The 14,940-nt window shown below is 54.3% G+C and overlaps 7 protein-coding genes across 7 annotated transcripts; 2 read left to right on the forward strand and 5 right to left on the reverse strand.

Annotated features, from left to right (window-relative positions):
- Positions 1-83: 83 nt before the first annotated feature.
- On the reverse strand, positions 84-3,002 carry srs2 (ATP-dependent DNA helicase srs2; the record flags this gene model as incomplete). The annotated part of the gene is made up of 1 exon (XM_064800990.1): positions 84-3,002. The coding sequence occupies one exon, from the start codon at positions 3,000-3,002 to the stop codon at positions 84-86; it is 2,919 nt and encodes a 972-aa protein (XP_064660941.1).
- Positions 3,003-3,256: 254 nt separating this feature from the next.
- On the reverse strand, positions 3,257-5,653 carry LTR77_003736 (uncharacterized protein; the record flags this gene model as incomplete). The annotated part of the gene is made up of 3 exons (XM_064800991.1): positions 3,257-4,369; positions 4,488-5,222; positions 5,282-5,653. 3 exons carry the CDS (start codon positions 5,651-5,653, stop codon positions 3,257-3,259), a joined length of 2,220 nt encoding a protein of 739 aa, XP_064660942.1.
- An 895-nt stretch (positions 5,654-6,548) lies between these two features.
- LTR77_003737 (uncharacterized protein) lies at positions 6,549-7,424 on the forward strand (the record flags this gene model as incomplete). The annotated part of the gene is made up of 1 exon (XM_064800992.1): positions 6,549-7,424. The coding sequence occupies one exon, from the start codon at positions 6,549-6,551 to the stop codon at positions 7,422-7,424; it is 876 nt and encodes a 291-aa protein (XP_064660943.1).
- Positions 7,425-7,476: 52 nt separating this feature from the next.
- On the reverse strand, positions 7,477-9,504 carry LTR77_003738 (uncharacterized protein; the record flags this gene model as incomplete). Its single annotated transcript, XM_064800993.1, has 1 exon — positions 7,477-9,504. One exon carries the CDS (start codon positions 9,502-9,504, stop codon positions 7,477-7,479), a length of 2,028 nt encoding a protein of 675 aa, XP_064660944.1.
- Positions 9,505-10,115: 611 nt separating this feature from the next.
- Positions 10,116-10,648, reverse strand: FPR2 (Peptidyl-prolyl cis-trans isomerase fpr2; the record flags this gene model as incomplete). Its single annotated transcript, XM_064800994.1, has 3 exons — positions 10,116-10,372; positions 10,431-10,475; positions 10,528-10,648. 3 exons carry the CDS (start codon positions 10,646-10,648, stop codon positions 10,116-10,118), a joined length of 423 nt encoding a protein of 140 aa, XP_064660945.1.
- An 801-nt stretch (positions 10,649-11,449) lies between these two features.
- On the forward strand, positions 11,450-13,388 carry LTR77_003740 (uncharacterized protein; the record flags this gene model as incomplete). The annotated part of the gene is made up of 8 exons (XM_064800995.1): positions 11,450-11,677; positions 11,742-11,825; positions 11,876-11,917; positions 11,969-12,294; positions 12,350-12,603; positions 12,670-12,860; positions 12,919-12,992; positions 13,067-13,388. The coding sequence occupies 8 exons, from the start codon at positions 11,450-11,452 to the stop codon at positions 13,386-13,388; spliced, it is 1,521 nt and encodes a 506-aa protein (XP_064660946.1).
- Positions 13,389-13,834: 446 nt separating this feature from the next.
- CKS1 (Cyclin-dependent kinases regulatory subunit (Cell division control protein cks1)) lies at positions 13,835-14,272 on the reverse strand (the record flags this gene model as incomplete). Its single annotated transcript, XM_064800996.1, has 2 exons — positions 13,835-14,042; positions 14,154-14,272. 2 exons carry the CDS (start codon positions 14,270-14,272, stop codon positions 13,835-13,837), a joined length of 327 nt encoding a protein of 108 aa, XP_064660947.1.
- Between the last annotated feature and the right edge of the window lie 668 nt (positions 14,273-14,940).

Consider the following 14,940-nt stretch of genomic DNA (forward strand, 5'->3'; position numbering starts at 1 on the left):
GCTTTGTAATGTATGGTATAAGTTCGTTATGCTAATGGCTGTTGAGCGAGTACGTATACTAATGACTATCAATGTACAGCGTATCATTTCCTACTTCGATTCGCCCAACCGTTCATACTAGGCTTTGCACCATATCGCCTGCCATGAGCTAAAGGCTTCTGTTGCAAGGACTGCAGTGAGGTGGTGTGAAATGTCGAAGCCGGTTTGAATTGAGGCTGGGGTATGTCGGCCGCCTGCTCTGCCTCATCCAGATCGGGCTGAGGCTCATTCTCCGCATCGTCTGGCTTCCGTGGTGAGCTTGAGAGAAACATGTATCCGCTGTCTGGTTGAGAAGGCCGCGCAGATGGGGCCTTCCGAAGCGGCGCCGTACGGATCTGGCGGGAGTTGGAGAGCAGCGGTTTTGAGGGCAACGAAGAAGGTGGCTCTGCTGGCATGATGTTCGAGACGTCCCGTAAGGGATCGCTGTGAGCACTGCGCAAGCCTACCGGCCCCCGAACCTCGTCAGCCTCGTCAGCCTCTTCTGCTGGTCTTCTGCGCTTGTTAAAGAAGCCCGCAATACTCCCCTGACCCTCAATCTGTCGTTTCTTGCCCTTTGGTGCGGCAGCGTCGCTCTTATTTTTCGCTTCGGCTTGCTTCTTGTCGATAGCTTTGAGGCGGTCCTGTCCCAAAAGATCGTCGTACAGGTCCTTCACTGAGCCAAAGCTGGGCTTCATTGTGGCGGACGCTGTCGAGAACCCTTGCTGCTGTTGCATAGTCACTGACGTTGACGCCACCCATGATGCTGACCTCGCCGTGCCAAACGCTGTCACGTGATTTGTGGCCTTGCCATAATCCCATTTGGCTCGCTCTTCAGGAGGCTGTTCGCCGTTCAATGGCCAGTAATTGTCCAGTTCACTCTCCAAATCCTTCTTTCCTTCTTCGTATGAAGCTGTCGTTGGCTGCTCTCTTCGCAATGTCGTAGCCAGACTCTTGGCTTCGTGAATAGACATGAGTGGACCATGCTCCTCGAAGTGATGCTGCACCCCAGGCTGGGTCAGATATGAGGACATGATGGTCTCTTGTCTCTGAGTGTCTTTGATCGGACAGCTTTGGTACAGCAAGGCTTGTGCTCGTGTCATACCGACATAGAGCAACCTCCGCTCCTCGTCGTTGTCATCGGATCGTGAATGTGGTATCGATCCCTCGTAGCAGGCCGGAATGAAAACAACTGGCCACTCTAGACCTTTGGCCGAATGAATCGTGGATATGGTGACCTGTTGCACCGGCTCTGCGCCCTCTGCTTGCTTCGTCTCTGCGCTGGACGTCAAAGCAATATTCGCCAGAAAGATCGACAATATGTCCTCACTCCCAGCAGTCCGTTGCTCAAGGCCGTCAATGGTGGGTAAGCTGTCCTCTTCCACCATGGCTTTTAATCTAGCGGGATCCGATGCATCTGCAGCTTGGGCCATGAGCTCTTCGACGTTCGACCACCTGGCTTCATACTCGTTCTCGTACTTGTTCTTGAGATAAGACTGGAGGTCGATCTTCTTGACGACGAGGTTGATCAGATCGACCAAAGACGTCTGCCCGTCATTCGCCTCAGAAATCTTTCTTCGTCCGCTCAATATCACATTGACGAATGAGGAAACGCCCTTTTCTGTTGCTGCAGGTAGCTTGGTTGTTGATCGAATCTTGTCCTGAGAAACGCCACAGATGAGCTCCCAGAATGATATACCCTTCGTGGATGCTTCCTCGCGAAAGCTCTTCACTGTAGCATCACCAATGCGCCTGGAAGGTACATTGATGATGCGTTCCACCGCTTCGCTGTGACTGGGCTGGTTGATGATTTGCAAATAGTCGACAACGATCTTGACCTCCGCTCGTTCGAAAAACTTCTTGCCACCGACCATCCGGTACGGCACACCATCTCTGCCCAGCGCAGCTTCTATCTCACGCGAGAGTGCTGCGCTGCGCAAAAGGATCACAAAGTCGCTGTGCTGTAAAACTTTGCCGCTCATGGCACACATACGGCCGATCTCTGAGACCAGCCAGCTTGCTTCAGCAGCCGCAGATGGAAGCTTCCTGAGGACAGGTCGCAGCCCATAGGTGTGCGTTGCTTGCAGCTTCTTCTGTGGACGACTCTCGTCCTGTTCAATGACCTCCTGCGCTGCATGGAGAATGGCACCAGAAGACCTGTAGTTCTCTTCCAGATTGATGGTAAGAGTGTCTGGCCATTGATCCTTCATGAGGTTCAGGTTCTTGATCTCAGCGTGGCGGAATCCGTAGATGCTCTGATCGGGATCGCCGACGATTGTGATCATGTTCCGCTTCTGTGCGAAGAGTGCCATAAGATCGTACTGAACCGTGTTCGTATCTTGGAACTCGTCGATCAACACTGCTTGCACGTTGGACACGCATTGGGGATGCGTTCTTAGAAGAAAGCAGCACCTGAGGAGCAGGTCATCATAGTCTAGCAGATTTGATGCCATCAACTCTGCTTCGTACTCCGAGAAGATGAGAGCGAACTCCTGCTGGTCGACATTCTTCGCCGTCTGTGCAAACTGGCCGCTTTCGATGCCTTTGCATTTGTTCGCGGAGATGCGTCCCAACGCTTTCGGTACCTCACTGGTCAGGTCACGCCGTTTGATGATTCGCTTGATAATGGCCTTGCTGTCCGAAGTGTCTGCGATACCAAAGTCCTTGGCAAGGCCAATGTGTTGCCCATACTGGCGAAGATACTGCGCCGCAATCGCGTGGAAGGTCCCAAGCTTGATCTGCTTCGCGAGTTCTTCGCCGATGAAGCTACGTAGGCGCTCTTTCATTTCGTTCGCCGCCTTCTTGGTGAAGGTACACGTGATGATGTTCCATGGCTTCAGATGGCGGTGCGCGATGAGGTACGCGACGCGTGTGGTCAGAGTCTTCGTTTTGCCGGATCCGGGTGGTGCCAGAACCTGGAGGACAGATGCTTCAGAGGTGACGGCTTCACGTTGGGCTTTGTTTAGACCGTGCAGTATGTCGTCCATGACTGTATGGTGGCGCCATGTGCGTGTATGTGTAGAAAGTGCAGACGCGCTAAGTCGCGAAAGTCATGTGCTCGAAAATGGTCAAAGCTTAGGTAAATCAGCGCGGCTGCAGGTGAGGAAAAGTGCCATGAGAGATTGTCATTACAAGTATCTATTCAATTCCGCTCTACACAGTACGATGCACCCATACAGTGTACACATGGGCAATGCCCCGCGCAACGAGGACTGGTTGGAAGTATCTGTCTCCAGCCACCTCACTTTTTGGCGGGTGGTGATGGGGAGACTCCCTCCGGTGCCTTCTCAAACATGAGGATGGCGCTTTGGCCTTTCCTTGCGTGATCCTTCACATCCGCTTCCTTTACTTCGGTGACAGTCTTGTCGTCCAGTAAGTACCAGCGGCCATAGTGCTCTCTGAAGACTGTATAGTGCCCAGATTCTGGAGTGTTGCCATCGTGATGCACAACTGCGATTAGATGGAAGTTCTGCCCCTCGAGTTTGATGCCGTAAGGATCAAGGTCGACAGGAGTTCTGGTCTTACCCTTCTCTCCTGTGGTTGAGTGGTAGGTCGTCCTGTTGACCTTGCAGAAGATGATCTCTGGCAACTGCGTATACTCTGTGTGTGCGACCAGGGTGCGTTCCTTGCAGTCCGGACAGCGAAGGTCCTTCGGGCTGTGTTTGGCTTCCTTAAACAGTGTTGCCATCCGTATGTTCTTCCCCTTCGGCGGCTTGGCTGGAACCTTGACGATGAGATGGTTATCCTTCGCTGTGAACGGACCACTGCGGAAGCCGCAGTTCTCGTCGGTACAGCTATCGACTGTCTTGCTGTGGATCTCGAAATGCTTCCTGAGTCTAGCTTTGCTACCGGTGTGGCCGTGTTCGAGGAGTGCGTTCAGAACATCCACCAGGTACTCCATGGCATCCTGCTGCGTGTCGCCATTCATGTCCTCACGAACTGACAGTGTCTGAGCCCGGCGGCCGACATCTTCCTTCCTGCCGAAAGCCATGACCTGTTGGAAGAGGAAGGCCGATATGAACCTCTGATCTGGGCGTTTGTCTTGTGCGCGTAGATCGGCGATCATCTTGAGGAAATGCTTTGGAAGGCTGATCTTGTCCACCTCTTCCGCGTCTCGGGCCTCCTTGATTGCCGTTCTGACAGCCTCGCGCCTCTGCTCGGGCAACTTCTTGTACTTGCCTTTGATGCCGTCGTAGGACTTGTCACTGGTTATGTCGAACTTTTTGCTCTCTGCCTCGGAGAGACCAAACGTCTCAAAATTTGCATCCAAATTCCCAACCAGGGAGTCCAGGTTGACTTCGAGAGCGTAGTCCAGCAGCTGTATGACGACCGAGGAAAAACAGGAGTTTCTGAACTATACAGCCGAAGGGAAGTAGGTCAGCACATTGCTTTTGCTGAAAAGGTTCAGCCCAGTGGACTCACGTTGATGATGCCGTTCAGGTATGGCTCTTTCGGCTTTGCGTCCTTTCCACGCCACCATTCTTGCTGCCGTTGCCATCATCTTCTTCCTCGTTCTCCTCGCTGTCATCGTCGCCGTCCTCTTTATCGCCATCGTTCAATTTCTTGCCGCTTGTCTTTTTCTTGCCTTTCGGATTCGACTTGCTCTCAGCGACTTTTCCCGCCGCCTCAGCCTTCGCATCAGCTTTGGCGTCAGCTTTCCCTGCAGCTTTACCTACGGCCTTTCCCGCCGCCTTTGCTGCCGGCTTCTCTGCTGGTTTCCCCGCCGCCTTCGCCGTGGCCTTCGCCGTGGCCTTTCCCGCCGCCTTCTTTGCGCCACCAGCTGGACTGGGCGCGGTCTCCTGGTGCTCGGAGGTCTTGCCTGATGGTGTTTTCTTCCCACCAGAGTCGCTTGAATCGGGCACGACAGTCTTATTCCTGGAGCGCTTGCCCTTCTGGGTTGGGGGGGCGGGAGCATCTTCTTTGTCGCTCTCATCGCCAGCTTGGTCGGCGGACGGAGCCGCGTCCCCTTTCTGCCTCTTCGATTGACGGACTAGCTTCTCCGCAGGGGCATCGTTTGCCTTGCGCTTTTTGCCATCGCTGGGACTCGCACGCCGGGCTTGCTTCACCGGAGGCTTCGCCTCTTCTCCATCTCCCGCATTGGCTTTACGCTTCGTTCCGGCTCGACCAGCTGCTATCTTGCCATCACTCTGCTCGGGAGCTTGTGCAGACGGACCGGATGACTCGGTTTCTGCTTCGGATGCTGCATCCTCCAGTTGTTCAGTGTCAGTCACAAGTACGTAGTGGCGTTTGATCTCAGTGCACTCACCTTCTTCAGGCGTTCAGCCTCCAGCTTCTCAATCATGCTGATCTTGCTCTCCAAGCTCGCGACTGCCTTCGTCTCCGTGTTGATCAAACCAGGAAGTGTGGAATCTCGTTCATTTTTCATGTTGTCAAGAGTCCTGTTGAGCTTGTCGATTTTGACCTGCTGATTGTTGCGTGCATCACCTTGCAAAGTTTTGTAGACTTTGCGAGCTTTCGCAATGTTCTGCTCTGCTTTCTGGATCTTCCCGGGGAGCGTCTCTGTCATAGTTTTCGTGAATCCAGCGAGCATGGCTCGCGCCTGATCCAGATCATACTGGGCGTCGACAATTCTGCGCTCATACGCCTCCCTGAGTTGCTTCGGACCGATGAACACCATTTCCGTGGGGCTGACTCTGAGCTGTTCTGATGGTTTAGGAGTCGCTTGTGCTCTCACGAAACAGATGCAACAGTGTGGATACAGTCGACGCAATGAGTGCCGTCAGACTAACAAGACGATGTCAGTGTCGATGTGAATGATTGCTTCAGAGACGAACGAATTTTGCCTGTGCTTCTGCCTGTCGCTGAAGGTCGGTGTCGAGGTAAGAAAGCAGGCAGAGATGGAAACGGCTAGAATACTTCAATGCGTGAGGTTGACGAACAGCTTCATTGAGAGGTGAACTTTTCCATTGTTCTATTCACATGTGAGATCGCCGCATCAGGCCAAGCGGCTAAAACAAATGCGGCGACGGACGATGGTATAGGTATTTCTATTGTGCAGTATAACGTGAAATGGATGGCTTAGGAGAAATGGCGGATTGAAGGACGTTTTCGTTACCTGGCTGTGACAATTGAGGCATGGCATTAGGCGCAGAGGATGAGTGAGACATGCTTCGAAGAGTGCTGAGAGTCGCAACGACAGTACTGTCTTGCTTTCTCGCCAGTGCTTTGTTCTTCTTGAGAGACTTCGTGAAGGTGCCAGGCTGAACAAAGCAGTTGCTATAGGACCTTCGCGGTGGTAGAAAAATTCTGTCTAATGGGGATCGCATTGCACTGTGTGAAGGATAGATTCGGTATCATGGAAAATTCTATGGGCGTGGCCGGAGTAGTGTTAGAATCTTGATTGATGCCAATGACGGTAGGAAGTTGAGTTTTCACATGAAAGTGAGGTCGGGGACGATCTTGCATCGGAAATCACGTGACACTTTCTGACTTAGCAACAGCTGTTTTGACTTGGAATTCCAGACACGAACTTCTACCTCACAATTGACACCGAGACCACCCATACAACCAACATGGAATCGCTCGAGAAGACGCTCCGCTCGGTCCTCCAACCGCTCACCCACAACCTTCCACCACCGGTCCGCAACACCGCAACGCAACTCCTCGGCGAATCATGCTACCGCTCGCTCGTCCACACGGTCAACCTCACGGACACTGTGTGCCTCAAACTCGCAGTCTCAAAGGGCCTGGGCATCGGCATCATCGGCGCCAGCAGCATTGTCAAAATCCCACAATTGCTTAAGCTGCTTAACTCGCAGTCGGCGGAGGGCATCAGCTTCCTCTCATATCTGCTGGAGACGGCCAGCTACCTTATTACGTTGATGTACAACATCCGTAATGGATTCCCGTTCTCGACGTACGGAGAGGTGGCCTTGATCGCGGTTCAGAACATCGCGATCAGTGTCTTGATTCTGCAGTACTCTGGCAAGACACCTGCTGCAGCGGCTTTCGTCGCTGGTCTCGCAGCAGCGGGATACGTGATGTACGACCAGAGCATTGTGTCCGCCAGCACACTGCAGTATCTCCAAGGCGGCGCCGGACTGTTAGGGGTTGCAAGCAAGCTACCACAAATCATCACCATCTTCGCGGAAGGAGGCACGGGTCAGCTAAGCGCTTTCGCAGTGTTCAACTACCTGGCTGGCTCGCTGGCAAGAGTCTTCACAACACTACAGGAGGTGGACGACAACTTGATCCTGTACGGATTCATGGCTGCGTTCGTGCTCAACGCCATTCTGGCGGCGCAGATGGTGTACTACTGGAACAGCCCAAAGAGCAAGGATACTGCGCAGGCCAAGCTGCAGCCGAAGGGCAAGGACGCGATCGCGCAGTCTACTGGCGTGCAGAAGAGCAAGGGCAAGAATAGCCCTTCAACAAGACGTCGAGGCTGAGAGATTAGTATTATTGAAAAGTGGTTGCTGATCTCGTCAACTTCTATTCTAATCAATGTCCTCTAGCCGTCTCCAATGTCGCCCTGGCCTCCGCAAGCTCTTCTTCTGAGGGCATGTTCACGATCAATAAGTATAGGACGTCCTCGGTCATGATCTTCTTGATGAGCCCGCCCTTCTTCTGGCGGCTTCCTCTTCGGTCTGCCCTCCTCCCACGGTAGGCAGCCGCTCCGGGCACCTCACGTTCGTTCTGGACATATCCTTGGCCACCATACGGAGCCGCTCTGCTCGGGTTGAAGCTCTGTTGCCCGCTATAAGGAGCAGGCGTGTTCCACTGCCCATAGCTGGAGTTGCGATCCTCAAAAGATCTCCTCATCTCGCGACCATCGTAGCCGCTTCGGTACGCATCCTCGTACTCTCTACTCTGGCCATTATCGACTCTGCCAGCGACAGCACCTGCAAGCATGCCGATCGGTCCGCGTCCCTGTAACCCAGCCCTTCTTTCTCGGTGGATCATGATATCCTCATGACGTCTTTCGCTACTCCTGCTCAGACTCCTGCCCTTGTCGAGCCGTCGCTCAAACCTGTCAAGACGTCTCTCATCCTTGCGCTCGTTTCTCATTTCTCGACGGAAATCCTTTCGATCGTCTCTCCTTTCTCGGCGCAAGTCTTTCCGCTCATATTTTTCCCACCGCCTCTCGTTCCTGCGGTTATCCCTCTCAGCGCGATCTCGGGTAAGTGCACCACCACTGACGAAGCCGACGATTCCGCCATTGTACATCGGATGACTCGGGTCCGCAAGCTTGGAGCGGAACGCACGCTGCTCGTCCGGCACGTTCAAGCTCGAGTTTGGATCCGCCGTTGCATACTTTGCTTGCGCTTTGCGGTCGAAGTAATCGGCCAAAAAGCCTTTGGCATCCTTCGCCTTGGCCTTGAAGCTCTCCTCGCCCTCGAGAGCCACCGCGTTGTCAACATCTGGGAAGATCAATGGTGCGGACTCCGGAATCGCGCAGGAGCCTTTTGTCGTCTGAGAGAAGAGGCGAAGGCCCTGCATCCGCTGGCTCATGCTCTGCCCGCTGCTGGCCGATTCACTGGTTAGAGCGCGGCTGTACTTCGCAATGGTCTGGTTCGTGCTCAGGTCGACCTTCTCGCTAGTCACTCCGAGCCGCGTTAGCAGACTGTTGCTGTTCTTCTGCAGCTCATCCTCAGGCTTGTACTTGACGATCATGGCGTACAACCCTGCCGGCTGGAACAACTCCTGGTTCATCCTATCCAGGAAATGGTTGGTCCGCTGCCGCTGCTGGACCTCCTGCCCTACGCCTGCAGCAAATTGAACGGCCGTCGTGACGGCCATTGCGATCACGCTTGGTGCGAAGCCGGCTATCGCCGCCGACATGCGGATGACGGGGAAGACCGGCGATGCTTGGGAGGCCTTGTGGAAGTTCTTGAGGAAGAGGAGGAAGGTTTCCTGGCTGATGCCGCTGCATTCGCCCAAGAGCGGGGCGTAGGCTCGCACGAACCCACGAGCTTTTGTCCGCGGCCGGCGTTGGGGTATGATGACTGGGCATGGGATTTGGGTACGCTCGAACGCTGGAGCTGCAGCCAATGCCGTACGGTTGGCGGTGAGGACCTCACTGACGAGTCTCTCGGGATCTGAGGAGGTCTCGGTCGGTGTATCTGGGGGCGTTGACCTCCCGCGCTCGCGGCTGACGGCTTCGTCTAGGTCCCAGGCTGCTTCGTCTCCTTGGAGCTCTGCATACTCGTACTCTTCCAGGTCGTCGGATTCGGAGTCGGAGTTGTACTGGCGTAGCGCGGCTTTCTTGTCGTCTGCAACCGGTCGTCCGGCCGCTAGCGACGAGTTATGCTCGTCAACAATATCTTCGTACGCCGGAGGCAGGTCGGAGGCAGCAGAGAGCTCCCTGGTACTGATTTCGGGTCGATTGGAAGGACCTGCAATGGTTTGGTCGACGCTTTGCTGGCTGTTCTCGCGCGAGAGCTTCTTCTGCTTGCGATGCTCGTGGTACTCTGCTGCCATCCCTACACCAGTCCCGAGGACCTTGATCAGTCCTCCTTGGCGAGGCATTGTGTTGATGTCGACTAAACGAGTTTTACGTTGTGCTCAACGAACAGAGTGTAGAGGATAAGTGTATCGGTAACGACTGTCAAGAGTCGCCTCGATGCTGGAGATAGTAGAGTGGTTTGATGAATATGGAAAACATCGAGAAAAGAACGAGATGGAAGCGTCTTATACCTACATACCAATCCCATTGCACCGAGTCAAGCTATGAACCTCAGCTGGGGGACGAGAAGATAGTCAGGAACACAGCCCAGTAGGACAGGCCTATCATGTCGCAGACTAGGATGGTTATGGGATGGAGGATGTTTCTACAGCCCCGATGCTGGAAGCTTGGTGGAGCTTGGTCTGTGGCTTATTTCATCGCAGAGGTTACCGCATTCGGCCAGCTTTATGTTCTCCCAATGAGCGATAAATGGACAATCTGAGAGAGAAAAGGCGCAGTCTCTTGCTTAGATAGTAGTCTCGATGAAATGTGGCTCCTGGAACCACGTACTTCGGCACATCCGACTGAAAAAAGTAGCATTTTAGGCCCACCAGAAGGGCGTCATCTCTCATAACATCGTCCCGTACCATAGCAGCATGCCACATCCTCTTCAATCGTCTCCCTCTCCCACAACCTACAACTCTGCCTTGTCGCCCTCAGGCTCCACGCCAGCGATAGAAACCAGCTCAGTCTCGAAGATCAGTACCGAGTTGGCAGGTATCGGGCCCATCCCTCTCGAACCGTAGCCCCACTCAGGCTGGATCGTCAACCTCCGCTTTTCCCCAGGACACATGTCCAACAGTCCCTGATCCCACCCCTTGATGACTTGGCCCTTCCCGACGTGAAATGAGAGCGGGGTGCCGCGATTGTATGAGGCGTCGAACTCGGAGCCTGGAGCTTCATGTGAGACGCAGGTTACGTATCGTTGCGGTAAGAGGGGGAGCGTTACCATCCTTCTCAAGAGTGCCGCGATAGTGGACGTCGACTTTGTCACCTACAAGACATGGTCAGAAGAGTCCGAATAGTTGTACACTTGTGTTCCTCACCAGTCTTCGTCTTCCTAGAGCATTCCACCGCCTTCTCGACTTGGATGTCGAGCGGTTTGTCGAGCGCAGCAGCGCCGGTGAGGAGGAGGCCAACGCCAGCGATGACCGAGGAGAAACGCATGTTGTGTCGGGTCTATCGTTGGTATACAGAAAGACTGCAGGTGGACACACAATGCTCGCAACCACAGTTCTGGTTGTCAAACAAGGGTCTACGTGGGGTGAGGTGGTTAGAGGGGGTTGATAGCTAGTTTAGTCCCGCTAAGCGGCAGACCAGCTGCTCTCATCTTCTCCTTACCTTACACTGGCATGTGTAGCATTGGACAGGACACATTGCGGCAGACACATACTCAGCCACAGGTAAATACAGATTTTCTACAAGCTTCCTGTCACCTCTCTTATTCTGATACTCGAAGCTATCTGCCTCAAGATCCTCCAGTCTAAGGTATTCTCGCATGTTCAGCTAGTTCAGCCAGGTCATATCTGCCAAGGCGTGAGCATGCCGTGGGTATCGTCCACTACTCCCTCTATCCGTTGTGGGCGGCACTAAGTCGCTGCTCACCAGGCGAAGACGGATGACAGGTGACGGCCGTTAAATCCCGCTCAGGGTCGAGAGCAAACGCGCATACCTTCAATCATGGACCGGAGCTCGTCTAGCTGCACTCCAAGTGCCGTGATCCGTGTCGTTCCAAACTGGAACAGGTACCTCCGAACCCGTTGCTCGTGGCCCTCACGAGCGCATTGCATGTCGATCAAGGCGGGGAGATGAAGCTATTCGGTCGATACGTAGCCGAAGACGGATGATATCAATATGGAAGACTTTGAAAGGCTTGGAATGTCTTCGATGGCGATGGCTTGGTTGGCAACGCTTGTGTTCTCTCTTTGATGCTTGTACTGGCAATAACATCCAGTGACCTGCAGCATGATGGCAGACACCAACGACGACAAGAGCGAGAAGTCTCAACCATCACCAGAGCTCGGCGAAAGCAGCGACAACAACAATGGGAAAGACGAGACGAAGCACGTCGAAGATGTCGAAGACAGACAGACGTCCGACTACTACGAGTCGCCTGAGTTCAAAGCGAGAGAAGCGAGGGTGATTCGAAAGATGGACTTCTACATCGCTCCGCTGATGGGCTCGCTCAACTTTATCGTAAGAATCGACAGCAGATCCATAAGAGACGACAATGACCTTTATCACTGATAATTATACGCAGTCCTACCTTGACCGATCGAACATTGGCTTTGCCGCAACCCAAGGAATGGTGGATGACCTCAACCTGCAAGAGTCAGATCTCAATGTACGAGCAAACCTCGTTCTCACCGGTCGACACGGGACTGACAATAACAGGTTGGCGTATCAATCTTCTACGTCCTCTACATCTTGTCCGAAGTACGTTATCAATCCCCCAACTCTAACGACACAACGTACTGACGACCACAGTTCCCAATATCAATGTACGCAAAGAAATGGCGCTTCGAGCGTGTCCTGCCCAGCCTCACCATCGCCTTTGGCATCATCACCCTGGGCTCCGGATGGGTCAACACCTACGGCGGGCTCGTCGGTACTCGTCTCATTCTTGGTTTATTTGAAGGCTGCCTCTTCCCTGCCCTCGCATTATTCGTCGCCAACTGGTACAAGCGAGAGGAGTTGGCCGTTCGAATGGCATTCCTGTTCGGCTCAACCGCGCTCTCTGGTGCCTTTGGTGGGCTGCTGGCTTATGCCATCTATCACATGGATGGAGCTGCCGGGATTGCTGGCTGGAGATGGTACGTCTCGCCTCCTCCAAACAGCCTCACAATCCCTCGCTGACCCTTAACCAAGGATCTACATCATCGAAGGCATCATCACAATCGTCTACGGCTTCATCTGCTTCATCCTCGTTCCCAGCTCGTACGAAAAAGCCCACTTCCTCAACGAAGACGACAAGGAAGTGATGCGTTACCGCGAAAAGCTCATGCACCACTACAACGGCGGCGCAGGCGAGTTCACGCTCCAAGACATCATCGTCGCTGCCAAAGACGTCAAGACCTGGATCCATTCGGCGTTGCAGTTCTGTGTTATTACGCCGTTGTACGGTAAGTCAACGCACCATCCTCGATCCTCCACACTATTCCACGAACAGCAATCTAACGGACAGCCAGGCTTCAACAACTTCCTCCCCATCATCCTCCAAGACGGCTTGGGCTACGGTACCCTCTCGACCCAATATCTCACCATCCCCGTCCAGCTCTGGGGTTTCGTGTTCTACTGCGTCATCGTCTGGCTCTCGGATCGCTACCGCAAACGCTACCTTTTCGAGATCATCTTCACACCTATTACAGCATTGGGCTATGTACGTCTTCCTCCTTCCCCCTTCAACCTTTGACGTACTGACTTTGTCCCGCGAACAGGTCCTCCTCCTCTGTCCCATCCCCGCAGGAGCGCACTACTTCGCCACCTACCTCATCACAACCGGCTGCTACATGTATCGACCCCTCCCCTCCCCTCCCTTTTCCCTCAAAGCCTCCCTCCCACTAACCCTCCCCTCCCGATGTACAGAATCGCAGGCAACAACCTAGCCTGGACCTCCGCCAACGCCTCACCCGCCGCCAAACGCGCCGCCACCCTCGGCATAGTCCTCACCTGGACCGACGTCTCGGGTCTCGTCATAGGCCAACTCTACCGCTCCGAATGGGCACCACGCTATTGGGTCGGGAACGGCTGGACCGCTGGGGTGTTGGTGGTGGCGTGCGGGCTGTTTAGCTGGGTTACCGTTATTTACCGGCGGAGGAATGAGGGAAAGACTAGGAGGATAGAGGGGGGCGAGAGGGAGGAGGATGATCGGACGGATAGGGGGGTGGGTTTTGTTTATCAGTGGTAGTTGACTTCGTCCTTACGACGTGTACTGTGGGTATGTAGAGAGAGGAGGGAGGTTGAGGGGAGATACTGCAGTGCTTGCGTATCGCCATTTGCATTTCTGCACTACGCCTAACTCGCTTGAACGCGTTCGCAGACGTTCCTTCATCGCTTCCGATGGCTTCATGGCTTCGTGCCCTCGCGTGACGCCGGGTAAATGCATCGACTCGACGTTGTTTCCGCTCATCCTGTCATTTCATGTATCACCCAAGCTCGACCAAGAGCATGCATTTCCGTCATCAGCAGTATAGATTCCCCACCACCGCCATGTTTCTCAAGTAGCAACCTTCGCATCGCACTTCTTGCCGAGGAGGTCGTTCAGTGAGGGGCTTGGTAGTTGATCGGTCGCCTGGCAAACCACCTTTGTCAGCACTTTTCTCTCCACTCAAGCCCCGTAGATGGATGATAGACTCACTTGAACAACAGAATATGCGGCTCCGGCTCATGCACCTCGTAATGCTCCCACCCCAGACTCTGCGTGATGCCCAGGCCTCGCCACTCGTCCTCCCACAGCAGTTTGAGCGTGCCGCGGCTGCCGTCGAAGTAGTCTTTGGGGATGGCTTTGAGCATGGTTTTGGGGAGTTGGACGTGGCGGTATTCGAAGTGGTCGTCGGAGTAGCTGGGAGCGAAACGTCAGTGAGCAAGCGGGCTTGAGGAGCGTTACGTGGGCAAGTCTGAACAGCGTGCGCGAGGAGGAAAGTTTGTGGAAAACAGGGGTTGTAGAGCATACCGCGAAGAATAATGAATCGAATCCAGATACTCGTCGAGCTTCTCGCGCTCCGAGTCGGACAGCAGACGGGGCTTCTTGTTGCGGCGGGTGAAGTCGATGTCCATGTCGGCGGCGGCCATGGCTGCTACCTTACCTCAACTTCTTGGTGGTGTGTAACGAACGAGTGTTGGTTGTAGGCGGAAGGTGGACGGTCGGCAGTGGGGTGGGTGTGGTGGTGGTGGTGTTTGCCGTGGGGTGGGTATTGTCGTTATCCACGCCGTCGGCAGCTCAATAGGGTGGTGTTGTTATTGTTGTTGTTGTCCGTGGCCACGTGGCTCTCGTACCACTCCGCTCCCTTCTATACCGTGTCGTGAACGTTGCTCGAACCTTCCTCGCCCTCCTCAGCGAACACGAGGGGTACTGATGAAACGCAGAAAGCCGCTGTCGTGGCTTGTACGCGCGCGCTGTCGTGTTTGCAGCCGAAGGCCTTGAGCCAGTCAGTGTGAGATTTCTTTTTGGATTGTTGTGACCCAGCAGCAGCAGACGACGCGACTGGCAGGAGGCAATGCGTTGTTTCTTCCAAACGAGCAAAAGTTCAAAAGAGATCTGCAGCAGCTGGTAAACACCGCTACCGCGCCCCGCTATTCTCATATCCGAAAATGGCACGTGCCGTTGGTTCGGAAAGCGGGTTAGGGCCGGGCAACGGCGGAGCTAGGAGGTAGCGCGGAAGGAAGAAGAAGGAGCATGAGCATGTGACAGCGGGGAGGATTACAAAGTCTCAACGTCGTCTTGATGAATACGGATACAC

This window comes from Saxophila tyrrhenica, assembly GCF_035928015.1.
Source record: "Saxophila tyrrhenica strain CCFEE 5935 chromosome Unknown scaffold_5, whole genome shotgun sequence".
Taxonomy (NCBI): Eukaryota; Fungi; Ascomycota; class Dothideomycetes; order Mycosphaerellales; family Extremaceae; genus Saxophila; species Saxophila tyrrhenica.